Below are 25,362 nucleotides of genomic sequence, written 5' to 3'. Positions count from 1 at the left end.
TGATATATTACAAAAGTCCATCGATCATGCTGGTCAAACTGTATTCCTTTCGAAGCAACGGGATCGACCTTTGGGTCGCATAAAAATAATCCCTTTATTGCAATACCTACTTTGAAATGCTACTTCCCTTCCTGGTTTCCGTTTCTTTGTAACATGCTGCGATGTACTTTTAACGAAAGATTCGATTCTCACATAGGTCCATGCAGACTGAAAATCAATTAGCTAGGGAAAAGATGAGATAAACAAACAACGATCGCGTATTTATTTTCGTACGCAATCATTTCGTAAGAATTCAGAGTGCTTACCAGAGAAATTCAAAACTGTGCCAAGTTACGGTATGGAAGATTCATAATAGATGAAAAATTCATGCAGTGCGAAAAAATCTGCTCCCGTAAAGACAAAAGAGCTATTAAACATTCCAAAACTCTTTAGGACAGGCGAAGTTTCATTCTGCTGGTGCCTAGAAACTCTAGCACGGATAAAGCGATTGTCAACCGAGAAGATGCAAAATGAGGATAAATCAATTAACCTACCATCAACTTTGTTTAAGATGTGAGTCGTGCTGCTGTAACGCTATCGCATTGCTTAAACAAAACGGAAGGAAATTCGCCTAGATAACATAACTTTTCAAGACAAATAATTCATCTGGTATGTTTATAATGTACATCTGATTAATATCAATATTGCGGTAATATCGTGAATGTTTTATGATTTTTCAAGATTTTCGTACGACGTTGTTTCGGGAATGCAAAACTCCAAAAAAAAAAAAAAAAATAAATAAATTATGCACATGGAATGTTCTTAAACGTCTCCCGGATATTCCACTCGATACAAATAATACCAATTATGTTCCTTTCCTTCGGTAAGTTAGTTCCTTCCACAAATTTAAATAAAACTCACAAGTTCTCATCTTATGGTATAATCAATAGCCACTTCATCCACGATTTTTCCGAAAGTTCTAGCATACTTCCAAACGATTTTAATAAATTAAGATCAATCACGAAAAGATCGATGAGACGTACAATCGTCGTAGAATTGCGTCTAAGGTTGAGCCCACAATCACGGGGCGTATCAGTGAGAGCGTCTCCGTTCTGCGCGTCATGCTATTCGCTGGCCTGAGCTGCGGGGCGCGTTCAGTCTGCTCCAAGCCGCGACTGCGATAACCTGCGCTGCGACCGGCTGCCGCGACGAAAACAAACCAACCCCCGGGATACCTTGTCGTCAGAATCGAATAGAAAGTCAAAATTGTATCTTCTATCAACATCGAGTAACTAGATTTGTTTGTCGGACAACCTTCCGAGAAGAAGCGAGTACGCCACCGTTTGCAATCTTTTGCCAATCCGCGAGCTATAACAATTTTAACATATGATACCAACGGGAGAACGTGATACCTCGCGATCGTACTCCTTGGTGGACATGAACACGTTACCACCGTTTTCGTACACGGAGGTAAGTCGACTTGGAAAGTTTCGTCTTCGAGCTGCTTGTCATAGAGTGCATGCCTCTCGGTGTAATTGATTTTGCAACAGAAGAGTCGTTCAAGTAATAATCGCCTCGAACTCTTTTCGTGCTCATTATTTTTTAATTTTTCCGGAATTTTAGTCCCTCGGTGTTCTCTAAAGGAAACTACGTTTCATTCTTTCAATTACGTTTAACTGTTGTATTGCTACGAACATCAGCTGACCCTATAGAACGTTATTCCGTTTCGCAAGGGCAAAACACAGAATTTGGTTCGAGGTGAAACAGCTTTTCAAATGGCCTAACTACGTTTCACGTCGAATGGATGGCTTAGTGACATAGAACGGAAGATCGATTGTGACAATAGCGACACTTAGTGTTGACTTTTCGCGGGGATGTTATTGACACGAGAACGGAAACGGAAAGGAGTAAATAACTCAAACGAGCTGGTTGAGCAACCTCTAAAGCACCGACGTGATTAAACCGCTCGTTTTTTCATGAAAGAATTCGGGGACGAGCCGTGCGCTATAGTTGTTCAATGGAAAAAGCCAAATGCCTGACATATAATTATGCCTCGTGCAGCAGGCCTCTCTTTTAAAGGCGTTTGTAAACAGAGGGAATATGTTTGGGCGTTGACCCTGTTCTTGATGCGCTTAAAGTCTTGTCCTAATTATGTTAATTTTTATTCATCGCGAATTTTCGCTGCTTAAGTTTCGCTGGTAAAACGGAAAATTTTTTGCAATAAAAGATTCAACGTACAAGTGGGTCAAGAACGTAGATATCTCGTGGCTTTAGGGTGGTCAGAGTGTAGAGCGAGTAAGGACACAGAAGCCAGGCGAGGATTTCATCGCAATGTAAAGGGAGAAATAGCAGAGAAGAATGTTTGAAGAAATTAGTACAGACTAATTCGAGTTTAATTCATCGAACTGCAGCATTGATTCTGCGAAATTCTTCGTTCGCGATAGTGAATTGAAATTACAGGGACATTCGCATTCCTTCTAATTTTACCGCTACAACGATTGATTGGATTTAATTGCTAAGCGTGCGCGGGGAATGGAACGGCCAAATAAAATTGTGTTTCTAGAACGTATCCCTCATGGAGTAACAATATCCTCATGGAAGAAATTTCAATGGATTTTCAAGAGTAATCATGCCATATTCATAACTAACATTTATCTGTATACTTACATCTTTTTGACATTGAACCACGATACTTACAAAATTCCTATATGCAAAATACATTGCATGCTTCTATTGAGAGAGAGGATCGCTATATCGTATTAATTTTCCTCTTCTTTTTCACGAAAATTTTTCTCTCACATCGCAATCCTTTGATCGAGCTCTACGCAGATGGTTCAACATGAATTCGTTTTTGAAAGATAACAGAATATTTTTTTCTGCTCGTGGCCTTTATAATATTATGCGTTTCTCGTTCAAAATCCGATCAAGATTCTCTTAATGAATTGCGTCACAAAAATTTCTTCTCTGATTAAATTTTCCAGATAAAATTAAACGTCTGGCCTCGTTCGTTATTTCAAGCGACATCGTTAATATGATAAACATCGTTAATAGTGATATAAAGTTATTTTCATCAATGGTATTAACAAATATTCCTTTACAAAAATATGAACAATATATAGCGCGTACATCGTGAATATAGTTTAGCTCAAGAAAGCAAATTAATTGACCTCTCGAAAAGATTTAATATTTTCATGGATATATCAAGGGAATCAAATTTTTAATCCTATCTCTTCAATTTCAACATTTTTTACGCTACTTAATAAAAATTCATTAAAATAAATCACGACGAAGAAGACACGGTCAAAGGGATCCAGTCCTTTTCTTCGTTTAATCACAAGCTTTTTAGAGAAAGCCTATTAATATCATTTTTTGTTTTTCATCTCGTTTTGAGAACGAAACGCGAAGCAGAAGACCTTCGCTATTAATATTCTACATCCGTGAATACGTAATACCGTGAAATGTGTGCCCATGCCCCGGCAACAAATTACACTAAAAGATTCTCGCGATTTCCTAAGATTTTCCATAGCAAGCTTTGCAACGTTGCACCGTCTCTTGCTTTCCGAAGCGTATTACGAAATCAACCTCTCTGTATGCAATCGTTTCTTCAAAGTATTCATCCTTGATTCTTCGGTTCCTAGAATCGTAGACGCGGATCGTGAAACTAATCGACTAATTTCAGAAATACACGGTGTACTTAACTCTCAAAGTTCTAGTTCCGCGTATGTTCTATTAATATCGAAACTTACGATCCCTTTATTACTAGAATCGTATTTTTTACTATTTAGCTTCTCTGCAAACGTGTTCTAACTTCGATGTTATCTCGTCCAATCGCATAGATTCTCGACACGTTACAAAAAAAAAAAAAAAAAGTGAGAAAATAGCAATACGAGTTCAGTACGAAAAATGTACCTCATATGCGAACACGCTTGACTATTCATTAAGATTCTCGTATAATAAACGTTAATTATCCATTCCACGATCTCGGCATACGATCTGCTGTTTTATGGATGAGCGGTCGTGATGCGGGACACCCGCGTTGTGACGCGAAATTTTTCATTTATATACCGAGAACTTTTCACTCGGTCGTCCGTTTAAAGAAAGCATATGTTCTTATAGCAAGTGGCAAGTGCGTGTATATCTGTGACTAAAACGGCCGTAAGGTAGACAGCAGGTCTATTCACACGAGCTCATCTGAATCTTAAATGTTAGTCACCAACTCCTTGGTTCGCGTTGGATACGCCTTCCACGGTACGCCGGCTGACACGTGAAAGACTGATACTACTATACCGGCAACACGATTTTTCGGGACGCTCTATCGCGTCTGACCACGACCAATCGGCTTGATAGAAAATAAGTGCATTACGTTCTATTTTTGTTTGCACAATATCGATCGCGAATCGTCAGTACGCCAAGTCGTATAGAGTCAGTTACGTGTTACATTTACAGGGAGGAAACGTAAACGCGCAATCAGTTCATCAATGCTTTACAAATCTACTCGTTTTCCAGTTAAATAGCTTAAAATTTAATCCGCGCGTAACATTGTACAATGTTTTGTATCACTAATGGGATTAAAACGTTTAATGCTCTCGATTGACAATTTTCCAATTCACATACCACGAACAAGTACGACGTTCCGTATTTTTCCTTTCTTGTGAAATGATAGCGTTTGCAAGTAATAGAGAGACTAAATTAGGTAAAGTATTGCGTCAATATAATCGTGTTCGTGAATTTGAATAATTTGAGTAACCGAATTAATTACCATCGTTAACAGGTATTGGAATATTCCACGTCAAAGAGGAAATGTGCCCCTGAGCGATGTAATCTTGCGTATAAGAGCAAACTTGACTCGCATTCTCCGCGCAATTAGAGGCAGACAAATGATTGTTGCAGACGCATCAGCTTTTATTCAGCATCTCAGAAACTTTGACACACGAGCAAGCAATACAACCTTCAGAAGTACTCGTGTTCTTACACGTCTTATCGTTCTTATACGATAAGATGAAACAGTAGGCGAAATATTTTCGCTTTGTTCTTAATCCTGATTCCAGTTCCACCTGGCTCAGGTTCCTTTCTTTGACTGCAAACAAATTCAGGAATGCTGCTCATACATAAAAACAGAGCTAATTGAAGGCGTAGGTAGCAAGAGCTTCTTGCTCGACAAACCCGACGAATCCGATTCAGGCCGCGAGAGCTCTTCAGTATTCACGGTAATCATGCGACCGATTATACACTTTGGTGCAGCATTGCATGATTCTAAATATACTCGGTTTATCGTTCCTTGGTGAAAAGTGAGTCATACATGAAAGCACGATGTATTATACTTCTCTCTAAATATAAATATTGCCTCTAATATATTCAGTGTCACATCGTGATCGCCATACGTTGATATTTTACATGTCATTTTGAGTAACCCAGAAGCGAAAATTTCCAATAGGAATAAACTACGCATTTCGATTCATTTTGACGTTTACGTTCTTTTTCACTGGGACGGTATCAAATATCAGGACAGTATCAGTACAATAGAAAATTTATTTTCCATCACGATATAGGTTCCATTTTAATTACTCCAGCCCTTATAATCTCTTCGTCCTATCCAATGTACAACTTATATTATCATAAACAAATCGATTTCTGTTTTTCTTTTTTTCTTCTTTGACACTTACGACTTTTAACATTTTAATGGTTTACTTATATTTACAGAAAATGGGATATAACAAAGCGTGGCATACGTTATCTATCGTATTTTACGAAATTCAATGCTGTATTGTTAATGCGAACAAAGAATCAGCGAATTAACGGTAATGAATTCATTAAATTCCATTGCAATTTTAATACAGTTTACTTTCCGGTAGATTGAACGTTGTTTATCGGTGACTCGCTGGAATCCCGGTTCATCTAGCGGCCGTCGCGAAACCGTATTCCGGTGCGCATCTTCGGATTACTCAAACGCCGAGGAACTCACGGTCCTATGTACACCATGTTTGTATTATGCAAACTTCGTGGGGTATGGTCGAATTTCAGCTCATATAATTACGTTATCGATTCAATTCCGTTCAGATATTATTAAAATAGTTGCGTGTCGATGTATTATCGGAATCCTTATCTGTTGTTATTCAGCACGTTCTCTCTACGAAATACTTTAAATAATCCGTCTAAATCACAATTTTTAACGGAAGATTACATCTTCAACGGCACATTGTTTCCCGTTGTTTCACAAACGACGACCATTTTCGTACGAACGTAACGTTTAGAATGTCCGCGCCATACAACGCATTAGATTAAACAGCCATCGTTGGAATTATTTGTAAACCTACGTTAAAAGCGGAAAGTACGCCGCGTGGATTAACGCAACTCAGCTCAGGTCATTCGTATAAATTCGCAGCGCTACTCGAGGTTGAATGGCTAATGGCCCGAGTTACATTTGTTGTAGTACTTGACTTTCGACTCGACGAGACTAATGCGATTCGAACGCAGTTCCTACGCTGTTCCGCCAACTTTTCATTCCAACGGGAACGTCAAAGAACGCGAAATAAAAGAGAGGCTAAAGGGAACGGGGATTAAGATTCTCGTTTCGGAAACGGAGATTCCGTCTCGCTCCATTTACTGATTACGTGCAGGAAGATCCGATCCATTCAAATCCTTCGTCTATCATACGACAATGTTCGATTTACAGAGATTAAAATCTTAAATAGATAAAGACGTGAATTTCCTTAACGCGTTCACCTGCGAAACGATTCGAATCGGCGTCCAATAATTTTTCAAGTGCTGGCTAGTACTCTAGCTATCCAGCGATACTCAGCTTCCTAGAACGGATAAGAAGAAATAAATGGAGCTTACGTCATGATAAGCATCTTTCATCTTTTCGACCGGATTAAAATTGCTGGCGTAAAACTAAATGAATGCGTTCCGGTGACTTTTTCTAAATGAAAACCTCCGCCAGCCGGCCAACCGTTTAAAGAGAGAGAGTGGCATTTAGACATTTAACAGATGAAGCGCTCGAAGTTTCGGTCGATTGCCTGTGGCCTTCGCTCGCGCGTGCAACTTTACCCGATTGTCACTATTCCCCTTTTCCCAGATAAATATCCGACAACACGGATATGCCAGAACGTTATTCTACTCTTTTTCATCCCCTTTTTTCTGCCTTTAACAATGCTGTTCTTCCCTTATCTTCGAAATGCATGAAGTTCGGAAACGATGCTCTGTATGAAAAATACGCTGGTAGGATAAACATTAGACAATGACAGTCTATCTTTATGGTATTCCTTTTATTCTTCTATTCTATACAAGTTTATTGAAAGCAGCTTATTTCTAGGAAAAAGGTCTGTATTAAAATGTTATCGATGCCGATTGTTTATTTCATTATTTCACGTCTGAAATCTCGTTTTTGCTATACCGAGAACATAACATTTAGCCGATCGATCGTTACATCGCTCGTTAAGGCAATTAGAGTTAAAATATCGCTCGATATCATTGGTACTTCTTTTTCTTTTTGTCTGGCCGTTGGAAATTTCTCTGCAAAGAATAGACGTCGATAATTTCAATTACCTCCCATTCTTCGAAAAGAAAATAGTTTCCAAACTCCGCACGAGGACCTCGTTACCATTAATAACATCGTACCAGTGGGAAACGCGACTGATTTCAATATAAATTTTTAATCGTTGCACCAGAACGAGTATTCGATTGAACCTATCTCGCCGAGAATTTAAAATCTCCGCCACGTCGAAGACGTTCATTTCCACCATGCCATTGAAATAAATTTCCTACTAGATAGAAGTAGTCAGCCTTCACACATCCACCTTGTTCGACTTCCATTTCTCAAGCAATTTCCTCATAGCGGATGACCAGACCGTCCTCAACAGCCGCTAAAGTCCCCAACAGTGTTCTAATATTCCGCCAAGCAACATTTCTGAAATTACGAAGAATATGAAGAGTAAAAGGGTATGTTTGCCTTCAAAACCAAATAGGAGGAATTTTAGAACTGGATTTTAAATCCCCGTCCCTGCGAAGAGTGGAAAATATGGCTCATAATGCTCTCTCCTCGCATTTTTCATTTTCTCAAACTCGAGCGTATCGTAGTTTGTATTATTACGTTATCGTATTCGTTGCTCGGGAAAAATCCTCATCCGAAAGGATTAGATTACCAACTTTTGTGATAATGGAACGCATCGATCTTCCCGCAAATTCGTCGTCTTCTCCAGCTTTGCCTCTAACGGAGATCGAACGATCGTTTCACGCGTTCGTTACGCTGAATTTTTCATTTCCGTTCGTCTGAAACGCACTTATCTTCGCCTTCGTGACGGTCGAAACCGGTTGGAAAAATCCGTCTTCAGAGTAATCCAGTCGCAATAGAAATTGAGCCGAACCGTGGCACCATATACGCGCTGCCAGAGCTCGCTGAAATTGGCCCCGATTCCGTGCCGTTAAACTCATCGGCCCGTTTCCCTCGTCAGCCCTCCGCCACCGGTGGAGACAAATGGATTTCGGGGAAACGATGGAAGAAATTCCGTGGGATGAGCATAGGATAGACGAGAAGATGAAGGATGATTGTGCTTCCTCTCGTCGAGTAATTGTAATGGGCATTTCTGGAAAAATTCAAAATATTTTTTTGTACAATGAAATGTGAAGATTGCAGGAGGAAAAGCCGATAAGTAGAGTCCTGTTAATATATATTTTCATCTTAATATCGCTTCGAGAGTAAAAAGGGGTGTTCTGATACGACGTAATTAAACTATAAATTCTTCTAAAGAAATCCAGCGAATTCTCGGTCTGCCGATTTCAACGTAATAAGAAGGCAAAGTAATCAATCGGCGGATTACATATCGTCTTCTAATCCCAAATCACTGCCGAGATATGAGATGTTTTTCAAGATATCGTATTACTTTCAATCCGTTAAAGGGAACTATCGCTAATTAAATTGAAATGGAACAAAAAGTCACTGAAACTTTAAGATTTCCACAGGCTAAGACAGGATCGTGCGATGCGATTATCATTGGGCGTGGGACGCGTTGGAAAACGCATTATGATGATATATCGGGATAATCGATGTGGTTCGGTATAATAACGAGTTATCGGAACAATTAACAATTGGAATACACTGGTGGCGTTTGGTTAATTCATTTCCGACTAGGGAACGGCTTGCACAAAAATGTAATTGTATCGACCACGAGCGGCATGAATTTCATTCCTGTCCCGGCTGCAATTAACAGGTAACAGTTCACGTCATTCAACCGTAATACTTTCTGTGTGCAATATTCCTACATTGTTTCATTTAGTAGTTGAATTATTATTGCCGGCAATATTTCATTCTTTGTATACTTTATTCCTCGGTAGTACTTCAAGCGTCCATTTTACGATTAATATCGCTGAATATTCTTAACAATCTCAACGTTGAACACGAAAAGCAGCAAAAGTGCATTATTTCCTCTTATCGTGATCATCGTTACCTTTGTAAAACTATTACCCGCGGACACAGTATTTCGTTAACGAAGTAGGACGGTAAAGTGAACGAATGTAAGAATATGGAAAACGTACATGTGTGTATATAGTGATAAAGTAATCGATCGTGTTTAATCGATTAATATATTTCCAAGTCTGGCGTATATCATTTGCAGCGTAACGAAACGACGTTGCCGACGTGATTTCGTATTAACCTCGGCCACTTATCTTCAATCCAAGCTTATTAATTTTACATGGAAAAGTTTGATCAAAATTTAATAGAACTCAAAGTTTCGTGTTTTCGTAGAAACATTTCAAGGTACCGAGTTTAGCAGCGGACACAGACGCGTTCAGTAGAGTTTTTCTTTCTATTTACCCCAGCTGAACAGTTTCGCCATCGCAAAATGCTAATTAATTGAAGAAGTCGCTTAATTCTATACCTCAATCATAGTTAACAGACTCAAAAAAATTGCTCGAGAGCTTGTTCCGCTTGCAGCAGCCAATAAAACGAACGGTGTTCTAACGATTCGTCGAATCGAGTCACGTTCGTGCGCTAACGACGATGGTCAGTATGAAACGAAGTGAAAAACACGTTGCTTTAATCCATACAGAAACGTACTATTTTTCTCCCTTGTTTGTCGCTCCTTGCGAAATTATTGATCAACTCGTAATATTACAGAGTTTGTAAGTTACGAATCGTAGCTTATAGACTTCCTTTGTATAACTTTACAGTTTTATAATTTTACGTCAAATTAGATGATCAAATAGCTTGTAATTTGCAAAATCTCGATACTCTTGAAATATTTTGTCAGGGTCGCCATTCTGAACAACTTTTTCCAATACGAAAAATAAGAAAAAGTTAATCAGAATGGTGATCTTGACAACGTATTTCAAGGCTATCGAAATCAGGCAAGAGATAACTATTCGACACCTGGACCCGAAACAATTATAATATTTTATGTGTAGATACTGTACTTTAATTAAGTTTCACAGTTTGAAAGATTACTTCAGATTTTATTTGGAAGTATTTCAAATCACTTAAAAGTAAGCTCGATCGTTCCACTTAAAAATCAGAAAATATGGTAATAACATTTAGGTCTTTTAATTTTCTTCAATCCACAAGCTTTCTATGTACTTCGATTCGCGTTCAAGCAGTTCTGCGTTAAGTCACGTGCTGTTGGATGGATTGCTGTTCCACATTTCTTTTCTTATATTCGCGATACGATGCCATTTCGATTATATTTAAGAGAAGTTGGACGATTACGCAATGGACGCACGCAATATTTATTCGATTTACATAAATTATTGCCGTTTCCCCTTCGAAAAAAAGCGTCGAGAACATTAATTACCAATGACCACGTATCCTCTGTCGAGCTTAATGCTGGCAGCAGCGGATTATTAAATATCCGATGACTGGCACGGAATGCAATTTTCTCGGATAAAAAGCTTCGCTCTCGGGTGTATCGCTTTATTACGACTTCGTGAGATCTGTCGAAGTGAACAAGTATACCAATCTGAAGAAGCAAAACGAATAAAAAGCGCTTTATGTTTATATCTTTTTAACTTTGAGTAGATTTAGTCTCAAGAAATACTTTCATGAGATTCGACGTGTTTATGAGTCCACGAAGAACTTTTAAAATATATTATTTTCGATAGTTAGAATACGTAATTACGATTCACATAACATCATAGGGACCAGAGATTTATTAATTAAGGGGTCGAAAAGATAAACAAGGGAAGATGTTCAATAGAAACGAGAATCGTGTTTTTATTAATTTTTGATATTTATCAGTTGAAAGAGCTTTTAGCGTTTGCCACCTTTAAAAAATATATCGAAATAGTTCAATTTATCTAATCAGATTTAACCACCGATGTTGTCAAAATAATTAATTCACGATCTTTTATGGAAATTTTATGGATTTGCAATGATACACTTTGTGTAGAGCGGACGCTGTTCTATCGTTTCATCGTATACATCAAATTTACATACTTTTCTATGGGAAGATTATTTTTTTATTTTCCCACCATTTGTTTTATTTATCGTTTCAATATCTGGATTCTCGATTGTATTAAATTTCCAATTACAAACCGAACATTATCGTATCATTGATTACGTTTGGTAAAACGGAAGTGATTCAACGAACTTAATAACGTGAAAATTCAATTACAGTTCGTTTGATGGTTGAAGGATAGCTTTTATTAGATAAAGGACCTATTTCCTGCTGTTGATCGGTCACGTTTATGATTAATCGTTCGAATGGATCACTGCTCGCTTACCTATTCCTCGCGCTATTTCATGCAAATATTCGTCGCGATCACGAGCCAGCGAATCGAAACCGATGAGCGATGCAACGCGACGCGTACGTATCTGGGTCATCTTTATAAAAGCCGGTTTATTACGTACCTGGCGTGTTCTGTAGCTTGCGGGAAATTGATTCCATACTGTTGATTATCTTTTCCAGGCTAAGCGTATACCGAGGATCGTACGTTTCGTGTTCGCGGACACTTCGCATGCTGACCGGGTAAAAATATTCGATAAAAGAAGTAAAGTACGTTGATTAGCTTTGCGTTTCTCGACATTTCGTCAAATGGTCTCGTTTACCAGTACTTTATGGGTCTTTACTATGCCTATCAGTCGGAAAAGACACGAAGTTCTCTGTTTACATGAAACTTCTTCGTAAAGTTTAATCGAAAAATTTAATAAAGCGAACGTGACTTGGCGAATAAGCAATACAGAAAATATTTGTTAAGATCGATGTGAAGAAGTAAAAGAAATATATTTGATTCGATATGTGTTACAGCGTGTTATATAAACTGTCGTTTCTCCCAAGTTTAAATTTCGCACGTCAATATCATCTATTAAATTTTGTTATATCGTCAATTATCGATCACGTTAAAGTTGGAAAAGTTTGTTGAAAAACATTCAGAGAAATTGTAAACGAAGAAATTATAACGACTCCTTTCTGCGAACTTTTCAATTCCAACACAGATAATTCTTGCAAATCTGGAATAATGAAATTCTAATCAGTCGCTGGAAAAACAATCAGTAAAAATTGAATCAGTAGAAATTACATTAATTAAATGTCATCTAACTAAAAGGATTTTTTACGTTCGTTTTTCAGGGATGAGAAAATGCCTCTGTGATGTTGCATCGAAGCACATCATCGCGACGCTCTAGAGCATCGCGCAATATGACGAATTTTGGACATACGTCGCCGATCGCCGGACCAAGAGGACGACGCGCCAGCGTGGCAACCGATAAACCTGTCGATTTGCCACCGACGAGTCTTCGAGGAACTATGGAACGTCAACGGTCTCCACGGGGCAGTGTCGTGCCCGATATTGCTCTATCAATGGGAAACGACATCGAGGTTGTTCATAATTGACAATTCTATCTATTCGGATTTATCCCCTCGCATCCTGTGAATTTGCATGAACAACGAGACTCGTTGTCTAATGATAAGACAAGCTAATGTATCGCACAATACGGAAGCTTCAAACGCGAAATGATCTGTAAATATTTCACGTACCTCGCATAGGTGAATTCGAGACGAGAAAGTACAAAATCTAAATCGCTACTGGCACACGACGAGTAACGCGTATCGACACTTAAATGTGACGGAGCATGGCTTCGAAACTTTCTAGAAATCCGCAGAACTTGTGGAAAAAATCTATTCTTAGCGAGCTCGACGTGTGCCAATACTCGAACCATCTTTGGAAATAATTGTCGAACGACGTACCTTGTTCTATGTCATACTTGTCTCCCGCCTCGCAATGATTAGAAATTGGTTAGAAACGTGGTTGCAAAATTGAGGTGAAAAATATCGTTATCCGTGTTCCACCCGAATCTCCTAGAACTTCTTGGCATCAGCGAAATTCCCCCATAGAGATTCACCACGCTGATTATATTCTTACGATTTCCTTTTGCTTTCATCAATTTCGAGGATATACCCTTGACCTTTCAGCCCATCCACCACAAGCCTCTGCTGGAGCGAGATCAATATGGCGACACGCGGAACATGTTCACTCAGAAGATCAGTCGCAGCCCGCGAAATTCCCTGGTTCCGGACGATTATTACAGAAGTTCCCGTAACGGAGTTCGAAGTCCTCGGAACAGTTTGGTTCCAGATACCAGCTTGGCACCTGACATGTTATACAGCTCGCGACATTCTTTGGTTCCGGAAGCTCCTTTGAGTCCCAGAAATTCCTTGGTACCGGACGTTACTCACAATAGAAGCCCGAGGAACAGTCTGATTCCTCTGAACGCTTCAAGGACGTCCCTGATGTCTGAAAATGGAAATCCTCCTTCTCGCAGTCCTCGACATTCTTTGATACCCAATTCTTCGAGAAGCCCTCGTGGAAGTATGACCAACATGGAACTGGTGGATCGTAGCCCGCAGAGAAGCCCGCGAGGTTCTATAGCCTCGGAGTGTTTGAATCAGAGTCCAAGAAACTCGATCATTCCATATGAGGTGAACAGATCCTCGCGAGGGAGCATTGGCATGAACGACGCGCCCAGAGGATCGATCGGTGCTAATGAGGAAGAGACGAGAAGCACACGGCGAGGTATCGATTCTGACACGATCGACAGAACTCCGAGGGGCAGCCTCAGTGGTTCGCAAGACAGAAGAACCGCAAAGGCGACCATGGTGGCGCACGATCCGAGAAGGGCCTCCGCCGATCAAGGTAAGAGTTTGTTTGCTCTAAGAGAATGCTAGAATGCTAATGCCAAAAGAGAATGCTGATCCGATTGGCAATGGGATACCGAAAATCGAACACGAAATTTTCTCTGTCTCTCTTAAAATAGTTAGAAAGTGAAACCTAATTATTTATAACTGGGTTTCTCTATCCAATGATAATTTCTACGTAATTTTGAAGTTGATAGTATTAGATCAGTGACGGAAGTCTTCGTATAGCTTATAGTAAAACTATTTTTATTGAAATAAAATTCCATCACGAAGTTAGTATATTTTATGTCAAGGCTAATTGAGAGCTACTTTAAGGGTACAGTAAAACAAGCTTCTCACAAAATAACGATTTGAAATAATACGGTTTGAAATAATAAGCCTACACAAATTGTATTTTCTCTCTTCTCTGTTTGAATATTTTTGCGAAGCAACGCAGTTTCCTACAAAACGGCTATTGTCGCGTATGTTGATAAAGATATAATTTATTTCAACAGATATAGCGCTTCTGTAAGATGTACAAAAACTTCCGCGAATAACTGTGAACAAACGAAGTCCAATAAAATTTAATAGCATATAAAAGCGACGAGATTTTGTAATCTTCTAAATGCTCAACCATAATATCGTTAGCATCGCAGCTGCGTTTTTAATGTACGCGAATACAGGCATACTAAAGCTATGCGGAATGTGCCTTGTTTGTATTTACGAACAAGAACAAGTATTATAGGATTCAGTTTCATCCACGATATTCACCACTCCATGGAAACGAAAACCGTTATAACGCTTCAACGGCGTCATCGATATGGCGTTACATTCGATGAAATAATTAATCACGTTAATCCTCTCGATACCGAGTTCTCTCGCTGTAGATCGACGTATGACGCTTTCCAGCAAACGTGATTGAATTACGTTCTCGCCGTATCCGGAGTCTTATGGCAATTCGATGCTCGTTACCCACTAATTTGACGCGACATCTCAAGAGAGCCGTAAATTTTATTCGTTTTGCCGAGCAGTTTCATAGATCGTTGATTCCGCCGCGTCGTAATCGAAGTACAGACAAGCGAATCTGATCGCACGTTGATTAACAGGGATTGATATCAAATTTTCAAGTATTAACTGATGCAAGTGACATTACAAATTTAACATCGAGGATCAAGACGAGGATGAGCGACACTCGGGACGATCGTTCCTCTAAAAATAGCATCTCTTGATAAGCTAATAATCCTATCTGATCGCCGGAGATATTATAGCCGAGTGTAGTATGGATAATGATAGGAGCGAGCTAGCATCGTGACACTTCGTCGCTTTTCACGCAACCGCATTAATCTAGCCGAGCAAATCTTGTAAATGTGTACGTAACACACCAGGACAAGGGAACACGGTTTAGAACCGAATAGGCATCGTGTGAAACTGAAGACAAAGTCATCGTTGAGATTGTTGGTCTATGAATACTCTGATACGATTTGTGTAGTTTGATATGAACATTGAAAATAGTTACACGGAATAATAATACGAAATAACGGAGTGAACTAATTTTTGTTGACCATGTGGCATTATGAATCGGTGCTGTTAAAAAGCTTACGATCATGTATTATTTTCGCTAAACATACGTATATTGTCGGTTTGCTAAAAGAACAAACTAATTAAGAAAAATACATTTTTCCATTATTTAGCAATGAAACATTTCTTTCTTTTATAGTCTTGGTTTTTAGGTTCCTTGGCAAAATATGTATCGTTCATGCGTGTTGCTCGTTATTAAAAAAGAAATGGAACTCTTACGTTGAATCGTGCTATCGTCCTTGTTTAAGAGAAAAACTTTATAAGAAAAAGTTATGGGACTTGCCAACGACGCAATAAATGTATCGAACAAAAGTAATTTGCTTTGAAATATCCTTAGGAAACAGCGAATTATCGATGCGTTAAAGATTACGCGCTATTATTGATTATCTCTGAGACACTACGTACAACTCTACTTCCATAAATTCCGGCCAATTGTAAAATAAAAACGTGTACGATTTATTGGCACGGAAAGAACAAGCTCACAAAGAAAATTAATAACTGGATTCTGTCGTGCGACCAATGCCGAGGATAAAAGGAGTCGAACCGTTTAAAACGAAATTGTTCGTGTTTTTTAAACTGTTATGTCTGAACCCGATTTATACCGATTACTCCGTATTTTCTGTAAATACACTGTTTATAATAAGAAACATAAGATTGATCATTAGTTTGTTTAGCTAAGGAATAACTATTCATTGGTTTCAATGATCTTTGAGTTTAAGTTTAACTGACAATTGCCAAAATTGATAGCAAGTTCTAATTATTTCTGTTTTAACTTTCAAGTTTAACTGTCAAATGTCAAGACTGTACAAATTACTATTGATATAAAATGTAGTATGTTCAAAATTCGTAAATAATCCTTGCGAAAACTAATTATCTTTTCACTAATTCTTTGCGGTAAAAAGCGTGAAAAAACATTGGTTTTTTTCAAGTAAAAAGTTTTAAACACAGTTAATTATATGAGACTTTTATTGAAATTTCAGTTCCCTGCGGATAATTATTTTAAAAATGCCGGTAAAATCTCATACATGTTTTATTTGTTATTTATTTGTCTGGCAACTTTTGTAGCAACACCAGTACGTTCTCTGCCCTATCCGAAACTTGTTACAATTTGCAGAGGAAATGAAAAAGTATGTGAACGAAATTATTACCAAATAATTCCCGCTTCTGTAGAATCAACCATATCATTCTATGGTCCATAAATTCATTCGTGTTTCTCTTCGTACTGAACGTAAATTATAATATTTGCCTATCTCCTATGTATTATGGATCGTACAACAGCTCTCGACTTTCTGGTTGCATATAAAAATGTTCTTGTTGTTAATATAAAATATAAAGATTTATTGGACAACAGACATTATTTCATGGCAATAACGCCAAAGGTCACGCCATAAATTTAACAAAAATGGCTCTCCCAGATCCTGGATGGGAAGCTCTGTTGTACTATCCGCCTTACTCATCGGACTTTACTTCGATGAATTACCATCTTCCCCGTTCTCCTCGAAATGCTTTAGCTGGAGTTTCCTCCCACAACATTGTAAAATTGCGAAATCCACTCAAAAATTCATTTGCGTTAAAACCAACGGAATCGTTGAAGCAAAGAATACAGAAATTTTCACAATGTTAGGGGAAAAGGTTGCAGATGATGATAGAAAATACATGGTTCGTTGAATCGTATCAGACGATTGTGGAAAAACTGAAAATCTTGCATTCGTAAATACCATAAATTTATGGACTAGCCTAATATTAATACGCTAGATATTAAGACAATATTTTGAAAGTATATATATGTATCAATGACGCTTCTTTAACCGTTATTTAATTCTTATCTAAAAGAAACTTGTGGTATCAGTGACAAAAATTTTGTTTTTTATGTTTCCGCAGGTATATACGAGAATCGAAATTCATCCCCATCTCGGCAAAAGGAGGTAAACTCGGGCAGCGCCAAATCTCGCGGAAGTACGGTTCAGATCTCTCTAGGATATGGCCCGAATACCTTCGAGGACTCTAGGCGAGCCAGCAGCTCGGTATCGCAGGTACGATATTTTTCATTCACCTTTGACAGAGAGGCGAAATCCAACATTTATTATCCGGGATATTCGATAACAAAAACAAAAGGGGACGCCACCAGAATGGGTAAAGCGTTTCCCCCTTGTACGCTATAAGCCAGTACCCCAGTTCTTGAAAGCCTTAAAACCTCTCGTATCCTCTTAGGAAAATTTCGTTAGGCAAAGTACGAGCCAACACTACAATTCCTTGAAAGCATCCTACGGATTCATTTCCGAAGGGTATTTTTATTCGTATCTCATATCCCAACAAAACAAACTTTTTCAGTGAAATTTTACATTTTTTTTCATCCAGTTTTTACCATGGAGAAACATCGTTACGCGAACGCAGAATTTTTCACACGCTCTAGGATTATTTCCCTCTATTTTTTCGAGGTGTATTCGTCGAACAAAGTATCGACCGAGCCTGTATACTCGAATAAAATACTCCACGTGATGATTAGTTGACAATTGTCTAAAACTTTTTTTTTCGACTCGTCGTCAACGCTGTTATCGAATTTTGTTAGCGAGGACGATGTATATGGTCAGAGTTTGACGCCCAGCGATGACACGTTTGATACGTTTGACAATTTCATCATGAAATACGGTCGCGTGTTTTTCATCTTGTCGCGTAGTCTGCGACCTTGCATCCACCATCGTGTCGGCTTAAAATCTTTATGATATAACGAACTGCCCTGTGGTCATGTGTAGAAACAACCTCCCTCCCGGGAGGATCAAAGAAATGGCTGGATCGTAAAAAGCAGCCGAGCTCCAGACGATCCATCCGGTTGGATCGAAACGACCGCTTTACAGTCACGAATTCGCGCGATCATCCTAAGATTCGGACTCATTCGAGTAAACTGAAACGAGAAGGTGACCCTACAGATATTTTCTGACCTCTGGATATTTGAAACGAGCCTTACCTCGGAGTCTCTGTTTAATTTTCAAAGTATACGAGGACGACATACTAAAGTTGAAATGATTAGTGTTCATATTTTAAAATCACCTTCCTACTTGGCCTTTTCGACGACGATGGCGATTATCATTTATATCTTCTTTCTAAACAAAAATGCATCGATAGCCTCAGTTCAGCTCGTATAATCGCGAAGACGAGGCACATGAATTTTCATTATTGGTCAGAAGAGTCACATTAACAAATTGTATCATTTACAATTGTCAATGTGTAACTGTTTAACCGAGAAGAAAGGCGACAGGATATATATGGAATAATTATGTATCGAACAGGATATATATAGTGGTCGATATTTACCATTCACACGCAATTACTACTACACACAGCTGTCGAACGTAGACCGTGTCCAATAGGAACATTACCTCAATGTTTCGCCAGCATTGTAGCTATATTTTTCACAGATTAATTATTCAAACGACACGCCGAAACTGCCGTATACAAAATATTCTATACATGTATATCATTCATCATGAAACAATGACTATTAATTAAAATTAGTCTAATAACTGCGTAAACTAGAGAGCCTCTAGATATTCGCTACATATACATATGTGTATCGATTCTACTATAATTCGGCGATCACGGACATTCAGCCTCGAGTTAGAAGCTTGTAACTTATCTATGGTCCTACGCTCGAGTTTGTGTTTTGCGACCTGAGATCATCGCAAATCATTTCGATTCTTTTCCCTTTGACGAGCTTCAATACTTAATAAACAAACCTTCAATATTCATGTTAAATAGCTTCTTGCAGAGTAGCTCTTAATATAATTAGTTAACGACGTATACGATAACTAGTACGGTAATTAGAAGGCAATTAACGTGAATGTTTCCGTTGATGTTCAGTTTTCAGGCGACGAGTCGCGACGGCTTTTCACCAGCAGCGCCAAAGTACCGGAGAACACAATGGAGAACAGAAACCTCACCTACGGTTCCGTGGTGTTTCAATTGAAGGACGCGAATCTCGAAGCGAACAACATCTGCGACTTTGTGTTTCGAGGGCTGAAGGTTGTCTGCAGAACCAGGGTGGTTACTGTTTGCCTGATGTGCTTGTCCCCTGTCCCGGTTCTTATGTTTATTTACGGTAAGTGGAGGGAATTGAATGGTCGCTTTTACCGCATTCGCAATCGGACTTCTACTTTGTATGTATGTTTTTGCAAGTAAAGACCACAGGGGAAAATATAATAAAATTTTTGTTGATTTTCTGACTTATATGTCGCTTGGTGACTAAATTGGAATATTTCGATGTGAAATGGTTGAAAAAGCAATTAGCCTGAGAGATTCGAAAATTTTCACCTTTTAAGAACCATTGTGTTTTGTAAGAAACAAATTACATTAGTTCAGTTATTAGGTTAGTGTAAGTTTATTAATATTAATTTGCCAATGTTGATAATTATTTACGACGCGGGCGATGTCACCAATTTTAATGATCCTAAATATATTCAAAAAGCTTCAGCTCGATTTATGTTACGATTAGCCCTCGTTCTGGCTACACCTCACGGCACCCGTACTTTTATATAATCCAATCTAATCCATTTACGATAATCATTTTCAACTCATACAGGAAAGAAAAATCAATTTGTTAGGTTTGCTATAGATAATTATTTGCTGCTGTGAAATAAGCTAAGGAATTAAATAATAAGACAGATGCAATTTGTATTAAGCTTTATATTATATCGTTGTTATTCGAAATTGAAAGCACTTCAGCCTTCACTTCCACGATATTAAAAAAAGCGATTATTCGATCATCGAAATCATGCTATCGTCGAAATGGAAACTTTTACAAATATCACGGAAACTAATGCCAGGACGGCGGAAATCGATGATGTCGTCCGCTTTGTAAATAATTGCCGTAATGTTATTAATATTCTGTCAGAAATACATATTTAGTCTCAAACGCAAAGCTAATTTTAACGTACAATTGGCTGACAACCTATCGAATTAAAAAATTCTGTTTTGTAAAATACAGGAAATCTGATTTGTCACGTTTTTCATCCGTGATCTGTAATTGCAATATACTTTTAACCGAAGGAAACTTTAATTCGATTCCCAGATATTAGAGTGCTTCAAATATTTTAAAACGTCATCGTTCATTTAATTTCTGAATGACATTAATTTCTCGTCGAAATATTCACATGATTAGATGTGTTTTAATAGAAGTAAATCCACTTGACGGTAATAGCATAGCATGGATACTCTTCTGTACCGTGTCAATAGCAGCGTGAACGTTTTACTAATCAGATGACGATCGAATAGCGTTTGTATGTGCCTCGTATATTGATAACGAGGTATTTATCACTGGTAACGCGTCGATAACGATATAACGTACACGATGGACAACTGGTTGATAAAGTTACTTTGGAAATATTGATTTTTGTTCAGCGTTACTGTCGCCATAATGCTCATCATATTATATGAAATTTATATTCGTGTTTTCTTAACGTATTCGTTGCATAGTTAGGAATACCGGTATTGTCACGCTCTTTAAAACAGAATAGTCTTTTTAAAGTTGGTCCAAACGACTCGAACTTCTTTTAGAAATGTAAAGGATATTAATTTACTAGATGACGTGCAATAAAAAATGTTGGAAAAATAGCAATTAGTCGGAATCGCGAAGAAAGTAGCAAAGGTCACTTTCAACTTTTTTATCTGAACCTATAATGAAAATTTAAATAGTACGCTTTGTTGACGTTAATTCTATGTTGGTATTAATTATATACGTGAAAATTTTCATCGAAATCGGTTGATAAAAAAACAAGCTACAGGTATCGAAGAACGAGTTATAGGTCGAAAGTCATAGAAAATTGAGATTTTCATCGGTGTTAATTGTTTGCAGCTCATAACAAGGTTAATCGTTTTCGATGAAATTTTCAGCATGCTTATAACTGACATATCCAGGAAACGTGTTGTTTATAAATTTTCACTAAAGGATCAGATGAAAAGGTTGTAAAAAGTGACCTTTACTATCTTTTTCGCGATACCGGTCAACTGCAATTTTCTCAAAATTTTTTTACGCGTTATCTAATAAATTGAATCCTTCTAACTTCTCAAAAATGTTCAACTCGTTTGATCCAATTTTGAAAAAGTTATTCTGTTTTAAAAAGTGTGCCAATACTTATATTTCTAATGTGTATCCTAAACAATGAATGTTCGAGAATTATGTTTTTCCTCCTCTTTAATTCCCTCTTTAATTGCTCTTTAATTTTCCCCCGTTCAAAATTATATCTGAATTAATTCTGAAACATCGTGTACATGTATGATGCTGGTAACGAACGTGTTAATTATTAAGTACACAATAAATAACATCGATGCGTGGACAACTGAACGAACGTTATTGTTTTGGTGTCGCGTTATTGAATGAATCGGTAGTTATGAATATGTCAATGTTGGTCTAGTACTATTCATATATTTATACTGTTAGTTGGATGACAAAATAATATTTCGAAGCGTATAATATTTGCATTACTTTTGTTATGAATTTTCAACAAATAGTTTGCTACGAAGTTATAAGAAATAGCACGAGATAGTAGTACCATGTACAAAGCATCAATCTACAAACACCTAACAGACCGCTTCGTGTTCACGTCGAATCAATACTCGGCTTATCAATAAATTAGTTGCGAAACTCGGAGAGCTGTCGTTACTTGTAACGTTATCACCAATCCTGGTTTCCACATCCATTAGTTTGAAAAGAGTTAACTTGACAACTAACTTGTCCATAGTACGGTAAAAATCCCACGAGATTATCTTTGTTGTTCGTATCGAGGTGAAGCTTCGTAATTAACAAATAGTAGCAACTTCATTTTACGACAGCCGCAATATAAATTAAGAAAAACGATTTAGTCTGCCAGTAATATCCCTGCCATGTTTTATTTAAACTTTCAGTTTTCGTATCGAAAGTATATCTCACGTTACGATCCGTTGACACTCACGAAGGGTTTTCTTCTTTTCTAAAAGCCTCTCGATTCCTAAGCCGATCGTATCAAAATATATACAACAATGCGTAAAACACACGTTTCGATTTGCATACGATTGGACGTTAATACGATGGAGGAAATGTACCGGTGATGTCGAAGCAGCTCGTTAATCTTATTTCTCTGATAGGTCGCGATTATCGTATTAACGCGATTCCGTATAATTTACCGGTATAGCACGACTCAATCTACTCCAAACGATGTGACGCGATAAAGAACGAGACTCGACAAATCTTAGAAAACATCGAAACATTCCAGTTCTTCGATCGTTAATTATCTCGTTAAACTATCTTCTAACGTTTACATTTACCTACCTACAAGTCATTACAACTTACTGCTATATCCACAGTTCAGATATTAAAATTAATTAACAGACCGTTGAAAAAGTCCTGGTTTCTTAAGCAAGAGAAACGCGAATATCAGATATACCAGTCTCGAAGGTGAATAATAGAAACTCGGCCGGCTAGATTCAAATCTGCAGCGAAACGTGGGTAAAGATGCAGATACTGGCGGCTCTTGCCGCGCCGCCGCGCCGCACCGTCACGAAACAGCATTTTACGGATCGAAGCATATTCTCGAGGTCCTGAGCCGAGACTCGGTGAAACGCGGGCATCGGTTCCAAGCTAATTGACCCTGCCTGGTTTACGACACGCAAGCTCGCGCGCTACTTATGACATGCGAAACAACACCGCCAGCGAGTTTCCCTCGCGGACTATGAATTCGCGCGAGTCGCCCAGGACAGCGCGTTCACCTCTTCTTCGAGTTATAGAACGTTCTTCGAATCGATAAAGAGTACGCGGTCGGAGAAACGGGAATTACCAACACCGATGAACCTTCCAACCGCGTGAATTCCAGAAAATTTAACAGCGCAGCGGCATAAATGAAATCTACGGTGTTTACTTATTTCACGTATATCTATGAATAACACTCGTCGCTAATCAGTTAGTATTAGACTATACGGTAGTGTAACTGTTACTGAATGACTAAGGAAATTTTACTGTGGGGATATTGCACAAAGTTGAGAAAAGAGCTGTTTCTTCGTCGAGTTGACGCGTCGAATACAAGGCAATTTTACGTATTTTGCCCGCTGCATCAATGTACTTATCTCGGCATGACGTATTGTTAAATGCAGTTACAGTGGAGGAACAATATTGTTCAATACCAGAGCTACCAAACCAAAATAAACAGTTTCAGAGTGTTTGTTTTTGTAATTACTAAAAACATGCATGTGCTTCGGGAAAAACTAATGACTCTTATCGTGAACTTAATTATGGCTTAAAATATGATTATATGATACTTTGTTTGTTTTTATCATACCACTTTGATTCCAATCATTTATGCGTGGTATAGCGAAGTATATTTTTTGTAGTTCTAAAATTAGCCTCATGATGCGTGTAATATTTTATTGTAATATTCAAAACATTAGAAATTTTACGAATATGATCGTTTCTTTAATTTCTATATTTTTTTACTATTATATTATTTACTATTTATATTGCTATTGATCATCGACGAAGTCATTGTCCGATCTAGCGTCAGTCGCCGAGAATCCTCGCAATATTCAACATTAACGTGTTAATAATGTCAAATGATCGATTTGTCTGACTCGATGCAAAGAATCCAAACACAGACAAGAATGCGAGAAAAAGTTGATCGGTTCTATCAGGTTTAATCGCATGATTTCTAAAAAATTCAGAAAATTCGAAACCTCGATCTTCTCTGATGTATCCTGATATTAAAATTGCGAGGCTTTCAGGAAAAGTAGAATTTGTCTCGTAAATGGTTGACACGTCGTTCGGAGGTTCTTTGAAGATTAGCGATAAATAATCGTAGGTGGCGAAGGGGCAAGGGACTAAGAATCAGGCGTGTAAGAGTCGCATGCCAAGTTATCCTTAGTTAAGTATCGAAATAGGACGTGACACAGTGAGCAGAAGTCAGGCAACGTCATTACCATTACATTATTCAACGCAGTCAGCGCGAAAACTTTTTGATATCGATCCAAGCGATATATTTGCTCGTTCGACTGTAAATGAACACGAAAACAAAAACGATTATACCGAAGCGTGCGTGCCGCTAGAAAGGAAACGTCGGAAAATCGTTCCTCTTTCGTACAACTCGTCCTGATTTTGTTTCAGGTTTGAGTTTCTCGAAAGAATGTCCCAGAGAGCGAAGGATACCCATATACATGGTGATTGGTGGAACATTCGGAAGCATGCTTATGCCGTTGCTTATCTACTCGCAGATACGTTCAAGGAGACCAGAAATGCTGTCAGTTCCGTCGACCAGATCGCAAATTTCTTTCAGGAAATTGATCATCATCGTCTTATCGTGCTTCTTACTGGGGTGGTTCGTGATGGGTAAGTCGAAGGAAAACTCGAGATTCTATAATGCAAAAGCGAGAAATACGAAAGTTCTTTATTACTGCCATCCAGATAACATTTATCCCGTGAGAGTTTGTTTCTTGCGAGAAATACATCGTTCACGTGACTCGGTTTAATTGTTCTCGTATGTTAATGCTTTTGTCACGAGCGTCGAGTCGCGCGCTTTAATCCTCCAAATGCCACAGCTCTGGTTACGATACAATATGAGCATAATCTCTGTCTTTCTGGATGCACAACAACAGGTTTCAAGAGTTCTTGTTAGAATACATGTAAAATATTCGTTTTATTATTATCCTTGAGGATTACAGGATTTTTATTATATCCCGTTATTTTAGT

The 25,362-nt window shown here is 38.2% G+C and overlaps 1 protein-coding gene across 1 annotated transcript in view; it reads left to right on the top strand.

Moving 5' to 3' along the window:
- The first annotated feature begins 1,118 nt into the window (after window positions 1-1,118).
- Window positions 1,119-25,362, top strand: part of LOC126918845 (uncharacterized) — a 33,368-nt gene continuing 9,124 nt past the window's right edge. Inside the window, exons 1-6 of the mRNA XM_050727273.1 lie at window positions 1,119-1,449; window positions 12,537-12,785; window positions 13,380-14,100; window positions 17,541-17,692; window positions 19,518-19,755; window positions 24,781-25,002. Of these exons, the coding sequence (XP_050583230.1) occupies window positions 12,558-12,785; window positions 13,380-14,100; window positions 17,541-17,692; window positions 19,518-19,755; window positions 24,781-25,002 (1,561 nt within the window). The 5' untranslated portion in view covers window positions 1,119-1,449; window positions 12,537-12,557. The remainder of the gene's footprint in view (window positions 1,450-12,536; window positions 12,786-13,379; window positions 14,101-17,540; window positions 17,693-19,517; window positions 19,756-24,780; window positions 25,003-25,362) is intronic.

This window comes from Bombus affinis, chromosome 7 (genome assembly GCF_024516045.1).
Source record: "Bombus affinis isolate iyBomAffi1 chromosome 7, iyBomAffi1.2, whole genome shotgun sequence".
Classification (NCBI taxonomy): domain Eukaryota; kingdom Metazoa; phylum Arthropoda; class Insecta; order Hymenoptera; family Apidae; genus Bombus; species Bombus affinis.
The sequence above is the reverse complement of the archived record's forward strand: the minus strand, read 5'-3'. Positions and strand labels throughout refer to the sequence as shown.